The sequence below is a fragment of the Phalacrocorax aristotelis genome, chromosome 19, assembly GCF_949628215.1.
Source record: "Phalacrocorax aristotelis chromosome 19, bGulAri2.1, whole genome shotgun sequence".
NCBI classification, from domain to species: domain Eukaryota; kingdom Metazoa; phylum Chordata; class Aves; order Suliformes; family Phalacrocoracidae; genus Phalacrocorax; species Phalacrocorax aristotelis.
The window spans coordinates 1,222,693-1,235,046 of NC_134294.1; the positions used below are offsets into that span (position 1 = coordinate 1,222,693).

At 50.2% G+C, this 12,354-nt stretch overlaps 1 protein-coding gene across 12 annotated transcripts in view; it reads left to right on the top strand.

Annotated features, from left to right (window-relative positions):
* Positions 1-1,248: 1,248 nt before the first annotated feature.
* EIF4G3 (eukaryotic translation initiation factor 4 gamma 3) overlaps positions 1,249-12,354 on the top strand; it is a 152,259-nt gene continuing 141,153 nt past the window's right edge. For 10 of the 12 annotated variants that reach the window (XM_075114075.1, XM_075114081.1, XM_075114076.1 and 7 more), the window contains exon 1: positions 1,443-1,770. In XM_075114075.1, coding sequence (XP_074970176.1) covers positions 1,580-1,770 — 191 coding nt within the window. In that variant the 5' untranslated portion in view covers positions 1,443-1,579. Of the gene's footprint in view, positions 1,771-12,354 lie in introns of all 12 variants that reach the window. The other 2 variants (XM_075114085.1, XR_012663736.1) reach the window with 2 other exon arrangements.

Here is a 12,354-nt window from a genome sequence, read left to right on the forward strand (position 1 = left end):
CTCCTCCCTCTGCCACCGGCTGCCCTAAGATCTTCTGGGACTACACAGGGGACTTGCTTGGTGTGGCCGTACCCTGTAGATAGCACCTTAGTAAGACGCTGTTCTAGTGGCACAGCTGCTCTCGCTGGAGGCCACTGTGGCAGCTTGAGCGGCTGGGTGACATGGGGCGACGATCCCCGCCGGTGCAGCGAAGGTGCTGGGAGCGCTTCCCTGGGACGTGCGGCGTGGCAGGAACCAGCGGCTGGAATGAGCCCTCGGGAGCCAGTGGCGGGGCAGGACAAGTCAGGGCAACCCAGTGGCTGCTTGGATCTGCTCTGAGGTCCCTTTTATCTACCCAAGACAGCACAAACCGCCTTCGCCCCTGCCAAGATCAGCCCGGTGGTGGTTGCAAGGAGGGTGCTGCAGCCTGGCTGTGAAATGCTGAGGATGGTGGCAGGGTGGCAACCCTTGGGGGGGCGAAGGCAGTGGTGCTGGGGTGTGAGGAAGGCTCATGTTGCCCGCAGGGCGGGCCCCGGGGCCCTTCCCGCGCCAGTCCCCATCGCCAGAGCTGGGCTCCCTCAGGGGCTGCTGGGCCTCCCTCAGCCGCCATGTCACGCTCCGGGCTACCAGTCCTCGCACCGCCTCATGAGGGGCTGCGGGGCTGCCCCTGCCAGCCGCCCCAGGAGCACGGGGTGCGGCTGGGGACTGTAAGGCCGGTAACGGGGCTTGGGGGTGAGTTTTTGGGCAGGGGGAAAGCCCCGCGCCCTCGGGGGGGTGCTGCGAGGGCCGGCGGACCCTTCCCTCACAGCCGAGCGTTGCCGAAGTCTCTCCGGGGCGAGCCGAAAGTGCCCGAAGCCGCGGCTTCGCCGCTCCCGAGAGTCTCCGAAGAGTCCCGAGAGGAACCGAAGAGCCCCGAGCACCTTCCGCCTGGGCGGGAATCCCGCCTCCGAGCCCGCCCGAAGCTTCCCGAACTCCCCCACGCTCTCCGGCTCCGGAAAGAGCCGAAGTTTCCCGAGCGCGGGGGTCACGGGAGGTGCCGGTCTGAGCGCGGAGGGAGGGGGGAAACACGGGGAGGAGGACGCGTGCGTCCGCGAAGGTCTCCGGAAGAAGCCGAGGTTTCCCGAACGCCGCTCGCCAACGAGCGGCTCCGGAAAGAGCCGAAGGTTGCCGAGCGCCGGTGGGCCGAGCGGCTCCGGAGCGGCCCGAAGGCGCCCGAGCGTCCGTCCTGCCGGACTGCTGGAGGCGGCCGCAGCGCCATGTTTGATGCTCCGCTACTTCAGTGAGGAAAATCCGCCGGCATCGCCCGAGAGCCGCCACCGCGAAGGGCTCCGCTGCCCCCGGGGAGGGGGACCGAGACCCCCCGCCGCCGGCGGCTCATGAGCAGCGCGGCCTGAGCCGCCTCCCCCCCTCCCCTCCCCGCCGGCCCCTCTCCCGTCCCCTCCCCGCGCCGAGCCCTCCGGGAGGCGCGTTGTCACGGAGACCGGCGCCGGTGCCGGCCCGCCGCGCTGCCCCGGCCGCCGCACCGGCCCCCGGCCCGCTCCCCGGCTCCCCCCCGGCCCCGGCCCCGCTCCCCGCCGGGGGGTGGTGGCTCCGCTTGGCGATGAGTTTACCGCAGAAGGCGGCTTTGAAACCCGGCGCGGCGGCGGCGGCGGGGACCGGCCCCGGGAGCGGGGCGGCGGCGGCGGCGGCAGCGGCGGCGGGGCCGCCTCCCCCCCCGGCTCCCCCTCACCCGGCGGCGGCGCCGGCGCCTCACCCCAACATCAGGGCCTTGCCGCCCCAGCCGCCCCAGCAGTATCCTTTGCCCCGGGGGGGGTCGGGGGGAGACACCCCCTTCCCCACTGCGAGCGGGGCCGGGGAGGGGGGGGGCCGAGGGTCCCGGAGGGGGGGCTGTGGGGAGGGGGTGGCGGTTGGGGGCTCCGCGCTCCTTTCTCTGTGTGTGTGTGTGTGTGTGTGTGGATGCGCCCCCCCCTCAAAGGAGGGGCTGCACCTGCCGGGGTGGTGTGGGGAAAGGGGGTGCCTCACCCCCTCCTCTGCTAACGGGCTGGTTTGGGGGTTCATCCCCATCCCCCCGGGAAGGCAGGGGGTCCCACAGCCCCCTTCCCCCCCTCCCCCCCCCCAAGAGCAGTGGTGACCCCCAAGGGTAAACTTTTAATTATAAATTGCTCCTCAGTTTCGCCTCCGGTCCTGCCCAGGTAAGTGCTTTGGTTTTGTTGGGTTTTTTTCCAGGTTAATTTAAACCCAGTTTTGTCCAGCCGGGGCCGATTTTTCCTGTGATTTATCGATTAATTTTTAATTTTAAAAAAAATTTTCTTACTTGGCCGGTGGAAATAGATCTCAGGGTGGAATGTCGCGCTGGGCGGCTTTCCCCACGAGGCCACGCGTGACGGGGAGGAGAAGGCTCCCACTCCAAAAAAACCCCAGAATCCCACCGCCGAAGGGGCCACGGCTACAAAGAGAGGCCGGCGGTTGCTGCGAATGTTTTTTAAAGGTCTTCAGTTCTGTGCTGTGACTAGGCCCCAAGTCAGGAGGTAAATACTGCAGGGATCAGCAGGAAAGTGGGGTGGCCGGCCAGCCTGCCTGGACGAGGTTTTGTTTCCAGCGTCGGACAGCATCCCCTGGCAAACTGGCTTTTCTCTTCTTCCCCCTCCCCCCCCCCCCGAAGTTTTAGGGGGGAGCGTGAAGTTAAAAACATACTTAGCAAAATATCACCTTGCTGTGTTACCCGGGGACGGTGCGGCGTGCAGCCAGGGGACGGTCAGGAGTGTGTTTTGCTGTTTATCAGCGGCGGCTTGGGTTTTAACGTGGAAGTGCAGGGTGCGTGGTTGTTTTTTTGGCTGAGGGCTGTTTCAGCTGTGCGGTGATGCCTGCGCTCTTCAAGAAATGTGTTCCCTGGGTATAAGCGTCTTATTGCTCTCACTTTCATTTTTGAGGTGGGAAAATCGAGTCCTTTTATAATCAGTTTAGGTCCATTGTTTTCTCGAGCTTCCGGCAAGAATCATTCTTGCTATGACCACTAATAGGTTGCCTAAATCATGAGACTGTTGACGTTACTGATTTGTTTGGGTCAAGTGAAAAACCTCTGAAGATTTCAGAGAGTGCTGTGGAGGGATGTGCTCTCCGTTGGGTGGTTTTGGCTAGCTTTGTGCTATTCTGTAACCTGGTGCGTGCTTTACTTAAGGAAAAAAAACGCGAAGGTGCTGTCGTGACGGAGTCGTCGGGGTGGTGGTAAGTGAAACTGTTGCTCAGGGGAAATTTTTGCTCAGTTTCAAGCGATGTGCCAAGCGTTACGGTGGGCACGCCGGCCGGCACGCGCGTACAGGGTTCCTGCTGGGCTCATCTTTCCAGCAAGGTGCTGGTTTCTCTGGAAAGGGTCTTTTTTTCATGGGGAGTGTGATGCTTGGGTGCCTTGACAGCTGAAGGGCTGAAGTTTGCCTGGGTCTAGGATCAGGAGTGTGCTGGGCTTTGTAAAGCACTTTATCGTCAAATAATCATTAGAAGCGCTGTGGAGGGGCTTAACTACTTCACCGACGCTGTTGAGGGCGAGCTTGGTAGTGGTTTGCAAGAGTGGTCGTGCCGTTGTAGCTAAGACAGGAGGACACCCTTGCTTTTGGCGAGTGTTGTCACGAAATGCCTCGCACACGTGCGGGATGAAGCTTCGGCTTACCTCTGAGTGCAGCCTAAAAATGAAAAGCCTTGGAAGGAATGGGCAAGACCCTAAAGGAGCCGGAGCTGACATGGCGGCGTGTCCCACGGTGGGGACCCAACTGGGCACCCAGAGCAAGAGGTAACGAGGACCAGGGAAGCATGAGGTAGATATGACAAGTTGACGTTATCAAGGCTGGGGAGGTTAAAATGATACAGTCTAATTTTTATTTATAGCTGTGCCTGTTTTGAAAACATACTGTGTTTGACCGATACCGCTCCTTAACTTTTAAACTAATAATCTGTCCTTGTAATATATACAAACAGTGGGTTCTTGATACCTTTTCCGTGACCTGTAGTCAGGTGTCCTGGATGTTTTTTTCCCTCCACCAAAACTTGTATGTGCTTCCAGGTAGCAAACAAAAGCCGTTACCTTTTCTAAGCGCTGCTGCAGAAGTGAGGCTTGGGGAGCATAGTTCATCTGTGATGTACTGGAGTGCGGAGGGTCATCTGAGTTCAGCTTTATTTTTAGCTCTGTTTGGCTTCTTTTTTTTTTTTTCTGTTTTGGTACAACTGTTGAGGCGACGATGCCCCACAGCAGATCGTTGCAGGTTTCTTCTGGCGACTCGGAGCGAGCAGAGCGCTGCAAGGTCTCCTTCTCCTGGCAGTGCGAGGGTTTATTTGTTGATGGGAAGGATTATTCTACGTTAGTAGGTAGGCTGAAGCTCTGACTTGGGCTTTTTAACTAGAACAGGCTCCGTGTGGTGAAATTTGTGTCTTTGGAAATACGTGTGGTTTTAGTACTTGATATGTCATGAAATTAAGTGGTTATCTGTATAATTGAAAAAAAGAATTGGGTGAGAGAGAACTGTAGAGGAAAAAGGGCTGTTTCCTTCACACGCCTGTGTGGAAAGGCATGAGCAAGGGGAAAGAAAAATGCAGGGGGAAGAAGGGATTTTTTATAAAAATATTTATTGAAGGAAAGCAAAGCTGGAGAGTGATGGCCATAAAGAACAGAAGTGTTTTGGTGGGAGTTTCACTCTTTTACATGCTGAACAAGAAGTTATTGGAGCTGCTGTAAGACAAGACAGAGCTTTGAGAAATTTCCTTAACACAAAGGCATCAGGGAGTTAAATTTTCTGTGTAAAAGTAAGTGGGGATAATTTTGTGGCTCTGGTGGTGGTGAGTAGTCAGTCAAACCTGATTTCAGGCAGAAATTGTGCTTAAAAGTTGTCAGAATGGACAAATCCTCCAGTTCGATTCTGACCCTTATTTGGGAGGGATGGACAAGGGAGGGTGTAACTGTGAAACGACACGCAGAGGGATATAATAAAAAATAAATCCCCATCTGCCCACCTTTGCCTTGGCTTTCAGATGGCCTCTGAGGAAGAAGTTCCAGATGAAGTTGGTCGTTCTGTAGCAAGACTTCTTCTGTAAAAATATAAAATAATGAAGGTGCCCTCTGGGCTGCAAGCTGTAGAGCTCTGTGTTTCTAACTTGATGGTGCTTCTGACTCATGTTTCTTTCCTCTCCCTCACGGTCCCGCTTAAGAGTAAAGTATTTTTTGTGTTTGTCATAACAAGCCGCTCTTTAAAAAGTCCCCATGCTGTGAACAAATTTTGTGGATCGATACGATTAGGTCACCAGTTTCTTCACAGCCCCAGCCCAGACGTGGGCAAACACTGCACTGTAAAGGACAAACACATTGATTTATGTTGAACTCAGGTAATGCGCGTCTGCTGGCTCGTCAGGGTTAAGATAGCACTTTACCTTGGAGCCAGATGAGCCATCTCGGGCTCTGGGCTGGTGGCAGTAGGTTTTTGTTTTCTTTTCCAAACTTCCTTGTATTTGGAGGAAGTTCAGCTTCCTGGCTGGTGATGGTCTCTGTGCAGGCGCTGGTAAACTTGATGTTAATGTGCAACTGTAGCTGTCTTGGTGTGGGGTTGGGTGTCTCTGGACATGAGTATTTTCCAGGTTTTTGCGGTGGGGCAGTCATGGCAGGTTCAGGATGGGCTGTAACAGGCGGTCGTTTAAAATCTTTCTTCCCCTGCTTTAATTATGTTTCTGAGAAGCAGAGGGGAAAGGGTCAGCTTTTGGGGGGGATTTTTGTGTGAAGCACATCGTTGCTGTACGTGGAAATGTGGCTTTTGCTAACATTGCCTCAGTAATTGAGTGTCTGCTTTAGTTTTAAGGAGTGACTTTAGCAAATTGCTGTAGTCCCTTTCAGAAAGCGCTGTGCCGGTTCCTGCTCTGTTGGGTGGCATCTTCTGGGTGCCAACGGCTTCCCAAAAGCCCGGGAGAACGGCAAGAAGTGCAGCATCGCTTTCAGGAATGTAAGAGGCAGCGTGTGAAATGGGGTGAGGTTCTGGCAGCGCTTACCCGGTGTTCGGGTGCGGACCAGGCGGTGCCGTTGGAGTAGGCCTGCGTTGGTGAGCTTCTACCTAAATTAAGACCATTGAGGAGGATTTGGGTGCATGAGGTTTTCTATTTTCTCTTAGTGAGCAGAGTTGAGCTGGAGGGGAAAGTGCCCAAGAATTTCTCCGAGGAGAACGTCTCCAGCGTGCGCTGAAGGATCATGGTCTCTGCGAGTTTGGAGCCCACGCCGTCTTCCCTCACTGCTCGTTTCTGTTACAAGTGGCTTTTTCCCAGAGTAGGTGATGCAGTGTCTCTCTGCTCTCTGGGGTTTACCTGTCGATGACTTTGATGATAAGGACCCAGGCGTCAGGAAGCTGCTTGGGCATAAAAGTCATCTTGGAGAGCGTGATCATGCTTTTTGTGTAAAGCGCTGTGTCTCCCTGCGCCTTGGGTGGATCAGCTCCGGCTTTGACATTCAACCAGAGCTAAAACATGAGCACGGTTGGAAATCCCCTTCCAGATGCCCGTGGCGGCCGCTCATGAGGGAGGGTGTTCAGAACCTTACGGTCGTGAAAGGGAAGGAGTGGCGAGAGGTGGGAAGGAGGGGAGGAACTGGGCCGAGATCAGAGGTGTTTCTTGCTCTCTGATTTTTTTTTTTTTGAGTTCAGGAGTGAATTTTCTGAAACCGCAGCTGGATGAAGGGAAAGAAGGGGCAGCGGTGTTGCCTGAGAAGCATTTGTTTCCATGTTGGAATTGTCTGCAGCCGTGGAGATCGTACATCTTGGGAGGGTATGCGGCAGGAGAGAAGCTTTGGAAAGCGCAGAGACTTTCCCTGCCGCTCCGTGGTAGTGGCTCTTCTGCAGGGGAGGAACAGGCAGGGTTTGTAAGCGTATTGCCAAAAAATTAAGTGCTTTTAGACCTCTCTGCCATCTCCCCTGTTGATGTTCCCCAGCCTTGGCACATCTTAGCGTTCTTTCAAGCAGAAATAGCTTTAATTCATTTAAGGACAAAAGCTGATCATGTTATAGTGCAGATATGTCACTTCACCAGCTTTGTAAGATTTTTTTTTTTTGTAGTGAAATGTCTTGGACAAAACTGTTCTTCCAGAAACTGATTTCAGATAGCTTATTTTCTCCTCATATCTGCGGACATGACTGTGTATGTTCTCTGGCAGAAGTCTGCGGGAGCAGGTTACCTGAGCCATTTAAATGTATGCGTCTTTAACGGGCAGTACTGATTTTGGAACACAGTTTGTGTTTTTATCTATGGTGAGAAGTAGGTGAGAGAGTAACAGGAGACTTGGAACAAAGAACTTCCTTTTTAGATGTTGGGATGTAGAAGGATTTTCATCTGTGTGTGCAGGTTTTGTCCGTCATCTTGGGGCTGAAAGGCTTTTTCATGGCGTTAGCAAATGTTGGGAGGTGTCGAGCTGGTGCATTTGCTCCGTTTTTGTTTCATAGTGAGAGTTCGCAGTGACGATCTCTCTGCAGAAGTCGTAGGTAACCTATATTTTCCTTTTCTCCCTAATCCAGCAATTTCAGGGCTAGTCAACTGTCAAGTTCAGTTGTGTGTAAATCCGCTAATGTGATTAGAGTTGCTGGAATTTTTACTCTGGGGAATTACAGATGGGTAATATCACTGTTTTACAGGCATTTCTTTGGTAGGAAACTTTATCTGTGACTCGAATATGTCTGCTAGCAATTGCAAAGGCTCTTCTGGAATGAATGGGGAAGAGAAAACTGGCGACTGATACAGGGCATGAAGATGGTGGTGGTGGGGTCGTGTGCCCTGTGGTCTGGAGGAACCAGGGGAACTAATTTTTCTTTTTTTTTTTTCTTTTTTTATTAAGGGAACGTAGTTGATGTGACTTCTCATAGTGCTGTGTTTTACACTCGGTGGCAATTCCAAGAACACCTCTTATGTACAGCTTTCCTTTCGAAACTGTGGACTTCGTTTTGCCTCCCGAATAGGAAATGATGATGTGGAACAGCTGGAAGAAGAAAATAGAATGGGTTCTTTACAAAAGAAAAGGATCAAAGGGAGGAGAGCAAAATAAGCTTTTAGGCTAGTGAATTTTTCTAGTACATGTTATTCTTATGTTTTATTATATACATTTGGAAGATGTCCCAGAATGCGCTCTCTCTTTTCGTAGTAGGTGATGGCACGCTGTTGCTGATGGGACTTGAGTCAAATTGCTGCTGGGCATGTAACTAGGTTAATGGGACAGCATTTTTGTTCTTTCCTGAAAGGAAAGTGATGTGCTCCCTATTCTGATTGTTCCTTAAGAACTGTTTTTACCTTTGCTTGCTGTGTAGTTGTCTGAGGGGGAGAGAAAAGGACGAGTTTCCCCACACTGGGATTGTATCAGATTGAAATCAATTCTGCTACCAAAAATAATACGTTTCTGCTGTTGATTGTAACAGCTTTGTGTATCCTTTATCTTGATGAGAGTTAAAATATTTCTAGAGCTTTAAATATGCCTGAAGAAAAGCAAAGTGGCTTCTAAGACGTGCATCTTGAAAGAAAAGCATTCAGTCCTTGACTGATACCAGTAGCGTTCTCCAAAACCATCAGTGAAGTGTTGAAATGGGTTAGGACTTGTTGAGATGCACGGAGCAGCTGCTCCTTTCTGAGTGGTTGAACTTGGCAGGAATGAGGCTCTCATGCTCTGGAGTAAGAGTATCTGCCCGGGAATAACTCTGTAAAAGTCGCAAACACGAAGACCATCCCTGCTCTTTCCAGGGGAGTGGACTTCACGTGGTACATCCTCAGAGTGGTAGGAAAAGAGATCTTGCTGCTCATCTTTGAGTTTGCTTTTGATGCTGTGGAAACACTGAGCAAGGAAGAGTTAATGCAGTTAAAGATCTTAACGCAGATTTTCCTGAGTTTGGAAAGCTTTTGGGAGGTGGAAACTAATAAACATTGCACGATTCTCTCTCTTGGGTTGGCAGATGATGATTGCGTATTTGTTTGTGTTTTGGTTTGATTTACATGTGAGGGTGACTGTGTGTGAGTTACTGAATTACTAAGAGTAGTCAGATTTCAGTGTCTGTGTGGCATTTGAAAATCCATTTGAACTAACGCTATGGCTGTGCTAATGGTGGTCTGGAAAAGATATTTTTCTCTTTTATGCATTATTAAGAAGTCTTAGAAGTTACCGTACCTTGCAACCGGCATTTCTCTGGGTTTATTTTATTCTTTCACTGTAAAGCAAAAACGACAGAAGTCTTCGGTCTTTTCAGGCTAAGCAGGAGACTCTTCCTATAAGCATCAAAGGGAAAGATTTTTAGGGTTACTACTTACAACTTTGGTTTTGTAGTCAGCCGCTGTCTTTGAAAGGCTCCTAACATCCTGAAGAAAGGACACATCTGTAAAAAAAAGTGTGTTCCTACTAACTGGTGAGACCCAGCCCTTCTGTCCTTGGGCTACCACAAGATCTTGTACAGAACCATCAAGCCCAATGGAAATTCAGAGCATAACGTGGTCTGAAAGCGTTACAGGAGTTTTGAATTCTTGTATGTACAGGGTGCTTTAGGCTTGAGACCAGCCACTTTGTTTTGCAGCATGCAGCTGGTGAATTGGACGGACTCAATATCTGTATCGTAGATAAATTGGAAGGGAACTCGGCAGGGTCCTATAGCTGAGGGTGGATACCACTTATTTGGGGGTGAGTCAAGAACTGAAATAAAAAAAAAAATTAAAACATGTTTGTTGTAACTTTTAATGTGAAATTCATGGTACATCTCATGCTCCGGAGTACGGTGGGAAAGGATTTCAGCAGGTGGTGATTTATGCCCGGTTTTAGCCTGGCGAAGTTGCTGTAGAAAGCTCTTTTGGATGTTCTATTTCTTGAGCTGGTGAGGCATCTTCTGAGTTCGACTCACTGCAGAATATAAAGGTAGCTTCAGTTTGTGGCACCCTTTCTCACCAGTGCCTACGCAGATATAAATACTAGTTTCTGGACATTCTATCTTCAAATACTTCGCTTTTCTGGGCTCTGCATTTTTATTCTAGACTTGCAAAATGCAACTAATTCAGCTGTCACCCTGTACGTGCAGCTCGGGTTTTGTGTTTTGCTTCAGCGTTGTGTTTTAAAGTAGATTTCAAAGTGCTTTTATGTCTGTCTCTTCAAACAAAACAAAAATTTTTGTTGATATGCAAATATCACGAAGTGTAATTTTCGATGAGCTTAGGCTGTTCAGCTTAATTGTATTGATTACATTCTGAACCACTTTTTTTAATTAGAAAAAAATTCATCTGCACAAATAAACTACTTTATGTTTAAATATTTGGTTCTGAGGTTGTGCACCAAGTTTGACTTGAAATGATCCCCGTTTCCCCCTGAAAAACCTTTGTTGTGTTGCTCTGTCTGCGGCCGCGGTAGCCAGTATTGCAGGCATTCACCGAAACAATTGTTGCCGGCACTTGGCACGCTCCCCATCGCTCCTTGCTGAAGCCAAAGCACACTTTATCCACTCAGGCTGACATTAAGATCATTAAATAAATGAATGAATTGCACTGTCACCAAATTCCCATTCTGGCAGCTGAAGAACATGTGAATTTTATAGCTGGGACCTCTGTCCAGAATGTCTTATTGAATGGCCTGGATGTCAGGAGTGGGAACAGTCAGCAAAAAGCTTTCTAGTAAAATGTGTGTGCCTTAATGGGAATTATGGTGTGGAGTGGTGTAAAAGCCTGAATTACTAGACATCTGATCATCTGAGATGAGTATTAATCAACATGTGAAGGGCGTGTAGAAAGAAACTGGAGCACAGCAATAAAACAAGGGAGCGGGAGAGAACCGAAGAGGGGTGGAGAGCTGTTTCTCAGTTGGCAACGGAGGTCGGTCCTGCTGTTTGAAAGGAGTTTGTTGGGGGAGGATTGCAGCCAAGCTGGGAAGTGTTGGAAGCAGGGATAACTCTTGGGCTCCGTCAGGGAATTTGAGGTCTTGCTGGTTGATCTAAAATGCGAGAAGGTCACCCAGCGTTTGGACGATCTTGGAGAAGCCTGCTGGACTTCTGCCTCTGGGAGGAGAAGGCTGAAAATACTTTCGCAAAGGAGGAGAGTTTATTTGTCAGGCTTGGGTTGTTTCTTCTTGTGGTCTAGCTCCGTCTTCGTTTTCATTGTGTCGCACTTAACGTGGTGTTTTTCCTTACGAATAGGGGACATAAAAGACCTGTAGCATCCCCGCTTGCTGCAGGTGGGTCAGAAGTGTCTCTGAATTGCAAAGTGAAAAGTGGAAATGCGTTTTGACGAGTCAGCTGGCGAACCATATAATTGTGTATGTGCAGGCTGCTTGCACTGCAGCCCCAAATAATATTTGAGATGCCCTGCACTAGGGATAACTTACAATGTGGTTTGGTTGATTCCTGTTCTGACGTGTAGCAAAATGCCAGTGTTTGAGACCAAATTCAGTGCTTTTGTACTGGAGCAAATCCTTTTCTTAGTCTTCTCTTCCTCCCCCCCCCCCCGCCCCCGTATCTTAGTGTTTGTCTTGATTATGGTTAATCTGATAAAAGGCTGCCGAACTATCGCTGGTAACCAGTGCGGTCCTCGGTGCACCCTTTTTCTTGTCTTAATGGGTGATGTCACTCATTGCCATGGTGATGATGAAAGCCAAGTGGTTGGTAATGTTCATAGGTGCTTGTTCAGAAGTTCATAATCTTTGAAGACCTGCTACGGGTGCAGTAATACTGCTGTTTCTGTGCAGTTGGAAATCGGCAAAATAGGGGTTTTATGCTAATCAGGAAAGGAGCGGTCCTGCCTGCTGCGGTGCTCGGAGTGTCCCGTCGATGCAGACAGTCCTGAACAAGCAGAAGGCAGGGACAAGTCCTGGAATTCACCTTTCTTTCCCATCCAGGATAGCACATCAGGTAAATCTTCACCGACTTCTACTTCTGTGTTGGTTCAGCTGTGTAGCGTTACTTCAGAGGCCGCTTTGCGCAAGAAGGAGAGGGATGCGTGCTTGGAAGTCTTCCTCGATGACCACGTGCAGCAGTTGCAGCCTTCCCTCAGTGTTTTACCTCTGTGTTCATGGCCTGAATTCAACAGGCAGAGCTAATGGAAGTAAAACCAGCGTTTCTTTAAATAAAAAATGCTCTGAGGCTGATTTACTGCTTGTCTTTAGGCTCAGCTGGGATAAATATATTGTTGCTATTACTTTTTCTCTGAGTACCCTGTAGAGGTGTGTGTAAAGTATGCAGCTGAGAGTCCTTATGAGGAAAACTGGAACGTGTGGAGGATTAGACCAAGGAGACCCAGAGCTCCCGTCCAGCCTGTAAACCACGGGGTTTCTGCAGCGGCGTGAGATGCATCACGCTGTCTTCCCTGGATGCCTGCTTTCTCAGGGTTTCGTTTTATACGACATGGATTTTTAAC